Source organism: Phoca vitulina, unplaced genomic scaffold, assembly GCF_004348235.1.
Source record: "Phoca vitulina isolate PV1807 unplaced genomic scaffold, GSC_HSeal_1.0 scaffold1082, whole genome shotgun sequence".
Lineage (NCBI taxonomy): Eukaryota > Metazoa > Chordata > Mammalia > Carnivora > Phocidae > Phoca > Phoca vitulina.
The window spans coordinates 3047-10272 of record NW_022590769.1 but is presented as its reverse complement, the minus strand read 5'-3'; the positions used below and the strand labels follow the sequence as shown (position 1 = coordinate 10272).

The 7226-nt window shown below is 40.8% G+C and overlaps 1 protein-coding gene across 1 annotated transcript; it reads left to right on the top strand.

Annotated features, from left to right (window-relative positions):
* Positions 1-1472: 1472 nt before the first annotated feature.
* LOC116629470 (cationic trypsin) lies at positions 1473-6075 on the top strand. Its single transcript, XM_032399754.1, has 5 exons — positions 1473-1538; positions 3457-3616; positions 4394-4647; positions 5157-5293; positions 5821-6075. Exons 1-5 carry the CDS (start codon positions 1499-1501, stop codon positions 5968-5970), a joined length of 741 nt encoding a protein of 246 aa, XP_032255645.1. The 5' UTR covers positions 1473-1498; the 3' UTR covers positions 5971-6075.
* The last annotated feature ends 1151 nt before the right edge of the window (positions 6076-7226 follow it).

Sequence of the window (7226 nt, the reverse complement as noted above, 5' to 3'; positions counted from 1 at the left end):
CAGGGCAATCCCCACAACACAGAATTACCTGGCCCCAAATGTCAATTCTGCCTTCTAGTTAATCATCTTTTTATCAGAAAAATTTCAAATGTAAAAGAAACAAACTACTTCAGGAGGGATGATTTGCTAAAGCAGAAGAAACATCCTGGTAGGCCATTCAGACGTGTGGGAGTAGACTCTGGTTATATGTAGTTAGAGGTTAGTTCTTCCTGAGATTCACTTATTCTGGATACTTCTGCCATACCTCATTAATTATGACAACTGCTCCAGGAACACATTTCTTAGATTTTTCTAAGAATTCTATCTGCTCCCTAGAGTCATCCCTTAATTTGGTAGAGTTCAGATTGTTCTCCTTAATTATGTTTATGGCATCACAGTGGAGGACACGACCCCTGAAATGAGGCTGCTTGAGTTTGAACCCTGTGTTGAGCACTGAAGAGTATAAAACTTTGAGCAAAACATGTAATTTCTCTAAGCTTCACCCTCCCCATCTATAAAATGGTAAAAATTAGAACAACACTTATGAAGCAGTTGGTAAGGATTGAATGAATTGATGTATATAAATCCCATCCACAGTGCCTGACACATAGGAAGCACTCCATAAATTTCAATTCTATTATCATTGGCCAAGATTTCTGTATTATCATCGCGTCCAGAATGTGGTGAACTTATGGGGGAAGTGTTGTACAGCAGTTAAGCGCACAGACTCTGAGGCCAGATTTCCTGGGTTGGAAGCCTTACCCCACCATGTACTTGCTATGTGATTTTGGTCAAGTCTCCTGCAATTTTGTGTGCCTCCGTTTTCCCATACATAAAGTGGGGATAGTAAGAGGTACCTTCTAGGGTTGTAATGAGAATTATTAAATTAATATATGCAAAGTTTTTGTATATGTAAAGTATATAGTAAGTTCTAGTAAATGTAAGTGATTTTTTCACTCTTCTGTCTAGATCGATCATAGCTTCAATTCAGAACACTTTTTCTTTTCTCAAGGAAACAAGTTGTCCCTATTAATAATGGAAAGTTAACATGGATATCCAAGGCCAGAGATACCACAAAAAATTATATAATAGTGAAAGAGCCAATGTTAATTAAACATCAAGGGGGTAGTGTTCAAGATGGTCCTCAAGATAAAAGTTCACAGTTGAGACAACCAAGTACCGAAGACTTTTGTCTGGAAACAGGACACCCATAGCCCCCGTCCATGACCCTTACTCCAACTTACTTTTCTGTTATGGGGAACACATCGCACCAGGTGGGATTATTACTTCAATTCCCATAAACTTCTGGAAAAGTAGACAAAAGCTAATGTTTAAATCTGATGCTGAATTATCTTCAGTTTGGCACAGAATTGAATTCTAATTTTGGACTTGTGAGTTTCCAGTAAAATCACTTTCCTGGCACCCATGGCCATGGGTGTCGATATCAAACCTGGAGGTATAAATAGTTGTGGATGAGAAATGTTCATCACTCTCCCCAGTCCAGATCCAGAGAGCAATCATGAAGACCATCATCTTCCTTGCCCTGCTGGGAGCCACTGGTGAGTCTATAATATTAAACGAATCAGGGGGTGTCCATGATGTATTTGTTTGCACTTTGTACTCTGAAAGACAACAATGAATGTTGAATAGAATCTCTGTATTCAAGAAGCTTAAAATATTGAAACAACAGCATATATAGTAGTCCTCTCTTTTCTGCAGCAGCTACATCCACCCCCCCGCAGATGTCTGAAGCCACAGATAGTACTGAACCCTATATATACTGTGTTTTTCCCCCCGCATATACATACCCATGATAAAGTTTAATTTACAAATTAGGCACAGTAAGGGATTAATAACAAACGTAGTAATAGCATAGAACATTTATAACAATGTACTGTAATAAAAGTTATGTGACTGTGCTCTTCTGTCTCTCTCTCTCTCAAAATATCTTATTGTACTGTACTTACCTTTCTTGTGATGATGTGAGATGATAAAATGCCTACGTGATGAGAAGTGGAGTGAATGACATAGGCATTTTGACATAGTGTGAGGCTATAATGACCTTTGGAGGATACATCAGAAAATGGATCTTCTGCTTCCTGACTCTGGTTAACCAAGGGTAACCAAAACCACAATAAGAGGGGGATTACAGTCATACAAATGTCTATACATAATTAAATCTCCCTTGTGGGGGAAAGATGATAGTGAGTAAGAGTAATTAGCCTAGAAAGTATAAAGAGACAGAAATTACCCTGAACTTCAAGGTAAAATCTATGGAAAAAGAGAGAAAAGGAAAGGATAGTTAACATTAGGGAAATGCTGTTTTGACCTTTCTAAGCACTTGGAATTAATAATTGAGAGTTAAAATTGGGACTAGTGACTAGTCTGGGCTCATTGAAGAGGCTATGAGGGTCACAGCCCGTGTCTCCTCTGCACCGACAGGCATCTTCACAGGATCTTAACAGGTGAAGGTACTTCATTTCTCATGAAAAAAAAGCCATGGGCTGGGTTTTACAACGTCTTTGCTAGTGAAATCTCTCTGGTGTTAAATAACATATCATTTAATCATCAAAGGAAAGAAAAATGTCTATTTCTGTCTTTTATACTACCAAATTTTATACAAATCTTACGATTAAACTCTCCCCAATTAGACGGGTATAAATTCAATAACTTAGTCTATACATCTGAAAATGTCTTTCCCAAAATTACTTTAAAATATTTGAACAATAGGGTACATATAAACAATCACTGACTTTGAGAGCCCTAGAAATCTTAATAAATCAGTGGGCAAACTTCAGAATGCTGAATAAATTTTAAAATGTTGGAAAGATAACTGAGATAAGGGGTAATGTTGGAAAGGAAACCACATACTATTCTATTAAATTATGTCATGAAAATTTTAGGCAGGAACTAAAAGAGAAATTGGGGGAACAAGAGTACAACACTCCCAATTCCTTCTAGGCTGGACCATTCTTAGGTGGCTAGTAAAAGCTTCCTTTCTGTTCCTTCATTGGGATATCTAACCTATACCAACTACCATAAATAAACATAAGCATGGTTACTGCAGAGCTTTACTGAACACCTATTTGCATGTCTGCTGAGCAAGGTTTTGTACAAAAGTATTCTTTATACCCTTAGAGAGTAATGTTCATGGCATTTATTACATAAAGAGTCTCTGACTGAGGTGTGTGTGTGCGTGTGTGTGTGTTGCATATGTTTCAAATGGTATATTTATCAAATTTAAAGCATAAATTAAAAAATTAGATACTTATAATAGTATAAGAGTATGTGTTAAAAGTATTGAATAATAAGATTTTGGAAAAAATCATGTAAAAATTATGTTATCACCATTTCCTGATTATGTGTGAGAGGAAAACATTATCTACTTTTTTCTGGTTAATCTGGAAAAACCTTGTGGTAAGTAGAAATTCCAAGATGGATCTGTTTAACTGATTGTTTCCAACTTTTCCTTGTCAGTTGCTTTCCCCATTGATGATGATGACAAGATCGTTGGGGGCTACACCTGTCAGAAGAATTCCCTGCCCTATCAGGTGTCCCTGAACTCAGGCTACCATTTTTGTGGCGGCTCCCTGATCAATTCCCAGTGGGTGGTGTCTGCAGCTCACTGCTACAAGTCGTAAGTAACCAGTCCTCACATCCCTGTTCTCTCAGATCAACTCATGCCCCAGCCCTGCAAAAGAAAAATCCAGGGCAAACTACACAGCTATGCTTGAGGGGCAAGCATTCAGATTCTAGGAGCCTCATCATTCCCCCCAGGCACTGAATGATGCATTGAGGGAAGTTTACATGGAAAGGTAAACTTAGAGTTCCTTGATGTCCTTCCAAATGATGGTACCAAAGACATGGGAGGGGAGCTAGTGAGTGATGAAGTATACTTAGAACCAGCTTAAGAGCATTATCAATAAATAGTCCTAATCATGATAGCTCAACCAGGAAAAAATGGCATATGGTGGTAATAACCCATATGAAGCTTTCAGTAAAACATTAAAAATAAGCACAATTCATTCTGCCCCCTTAAAATTCTTTCATGTCTCTGATTCCTGCCACATCTCCCTACAGTAATCGGTAATCCCAACCAGAGGAGGAGTAACAGGTGCTGAATAGTCACCACCAATTCCTGTTTCACCTCCCATCTTTTTATTGGCATCACTTAGTCATGGGAAATAACTTTCTAACATGATGGTGGGCTGTAAGTCTATACTGGTAGGGACACCCACCTAAGAGTTACTCTTACCTGCACCATATTTGGTAGGGCTCCCTTAAGTGCACAATTTCCTATGTGTGGAAATGCTAGCAGGGGATGGTGTTCATGCTGGTGGTCATGACTGGGGTAAACTGGGAAAGGGGAAAAGCTGAAGTTGGTCCTTAAGGAACTTCATATCCTTTAATCCAGCCGAATCCAGGTGCGTCTGGGAGAACACAACATCGCAGTCTCTGAGGGTGCTGAGCAATTCATCAATTCAGCCAAGGTCATCCGCCACCCTAAATACAACACAAACACTTTGGATAATGACATCATGCTAATTAAACTGAGTTCGCCTGCCACCCTCAACTCTCGAGTGTCTGCTGTCTCTCTGCCAAAATCCTGTGCGGCTGCTGGTACCCAGTGCCTCATCTCTGGCTGGGGGAATACGCAGAGCGTTGGGGGTAAGTGTCACAGGGAACAAAAGCACCAACTCTGGAAATCCTAGAAGGGAAAGACATGTCGAGGGTCAGTTAGTCCAAATTGTCACTCAAGGCAAGATTCCTAGAGGATAGTTTGTAGACATATGGAGTCTTAGGAAGATCCCTTTGCTGGAAAACACAACAAAAATGAGCTATGATAAAGATGGCAGATATTCAACTGAAGTGTGATTAGTGATTTGCAAAGAAGTAGAAACTGAGGAGGTAAACAGAACAGAGGGATTTGATACTGCCTAAAGTAGAGACCTGCTTGAGAAATAGTCTAGATTTGAGATCTGTAGTCACTGATAAAGTCAGAGAAAACAACTTGTTGATTAAAACTGTTGGCAAGACTTTCCAGATAAAAGTTGTTCTTCCAAAATAAAAGTTACTGGTAACCTGAGAGAGTAAGGAAAGAGGGGGGAAGATTGGGAAAGAAATCTCCAGGAATCCTGTAGGTAATATTCTTCTATTTTTACTCCTGCATCCAACAGAAAACTATCCTGATCTTCTGCAGTGTCTTCAAGTACCCATCCTCTCTGACAGCACTTGCCGCAATGCCTACCCTGGCAAGATCACCAGCAACATGATGTGTCTGGGCTCCCTGAAGGGTGGAAAGGACTCCTGCCAGGTCAGTTTCTTTGTACTCGTTTCAGCGGAACTTCATGCCCTTCCACTATAGTTCCCTTTCCCAAAACACAGATTGAAAAGCTGTCTCTGGGACGGATTATAAGGGACCACGGAGAGATTTGAGATCAGTCATAAATTTTCTTTTTGAGATATTAATGGCTAGGGCTAAGGGTAAAAAGATACACAGAAGATGGTGTGCGTAAGGCACCCTGCTGAAGAGGTATATTGTAGAAGGAAGCTTTCTGAAAAAAAGCAGGGCTAGCTGGACAGCACTGCACTCACCAGTCCTCACCTCTTCTTGGCCCTGCATGCCTACAACTAAGAAAAGAGCAGGAGCTAGAAGGAGGGAGGAGGAAGGAGAGGCATGCTGTCAGAGATTGAGAATTGGATTGCTAGGGGAAGGGAAGGTGCTTCCTAGAGAATCAGCTACCTGGGAAAACGGACCCAGAGTAATGGAGAAACAGGGTTTTGCCTTTCTCCCATCTTGGCATAGTTGAGAGTTCTTACTGTCTCTTCCCTCTTGTGCAGGGTGACTCTGGTGGCCCTGTGGTCTGCAACAGAGAGCTCCAGGGCATTGTCTCCTGGGGTATTGGCTGTGCTCTAAAGGGCAAACCTGGTGTCTACACCAAAGTCTGCAACTATGTGAGCTGGATTCGGGAGACCATCGCTAAGAACTAAGCATGTAAGCATTTGTACCGATCTAAGCACCAATCTGTTGGTCAACTTCACCTTCCAACCATACCTAAAAACAGTAGCTAAAATAAAAACATTTTGTTTCACATCGCATGTGTCCAAGAACTGTCCTTACTTAGTATTATGAACTTTCTCTTCAACCCGGCTTCTGAGTAAGAGGGTGTACATAGAATTGAACAATTACACAAAGATAGAAATGGAGAGGTTATGTCATGATTCATTCAGCCTGCTCGAAATGAATTTACTGATCAACTACTATCTGCTAGGCTCTGTGTGGTCCACTGAGGATATAAGCATGGATAAGCTTAGAGGTCACTGATACCATCACATTTTTAAAAAATTTTTTATTGTTATGTTAATCACCATACATTACATCATTAGTTTTAGATGTAGTGTTCCATGATTCATTGTTTGTGCATAACACCCAGTGCTCCATGCAGAACGTGCCCTCTTTAATACCCATCACCAGGCTAACCCATCCTCCCACCCCCCTCCCCTCTAGAACCCTCAGTTTGTTTTTCAGAGTCCATCGTCTCTCATGGTTTGTCTCCCCCTCCGATTTCCCCCCCTTCATTCTTCCCCTCCTGCTATCTTCTTTTTTTTTTTTCTTAACATATATTGCATTATTTGTTTCAGAGGTACATATCTGAGCTTCAACAGTCTTGCACAATTCACAGTGCTTACCAGAGCACATACCCTCCCCAGTGTCTATCACCCAGTCACCCCATCCCTCCCACCCCACCCCCCACTCCAGCAACCCTCAGTTTGTTTCCTGAGATTAAGAATTCCTCGTATCAGTGAGGTCATATGATACATGTCTTTCTCTGTTTGACTTATTTCGCTCAGCATAATACCCTCCAGTTCCATCCATGTCGTTGCAAATGGCAAGATCTCATTCCTTTTGATGGCTGAATAATATTCCATTATATATATATACCACTTCTTCTTTATCCATTCATCTGTCAATGGACATCTTGGCTCTTTCCACAGTTTGGCTATTGTGGACATTGCTGCTATAAACATCGGGGTGCACGTACCCCTTCGGATCCCTACATTTGTATCTTTGGGGTAAATACCCAGTAGTGCAATTGCTAAATCGTATGGTAGCTCTATTTTCAACTTTTTGAGGAACCTCCATACTGTTTTTCAGAGTGGCTGCACCAGCTTGCATTCCCACCAACAGTGTAGGAGGGTTCCCCTTTCTCCGCATCCCCGCCAACATCTGTCATTTCCTGACTTGT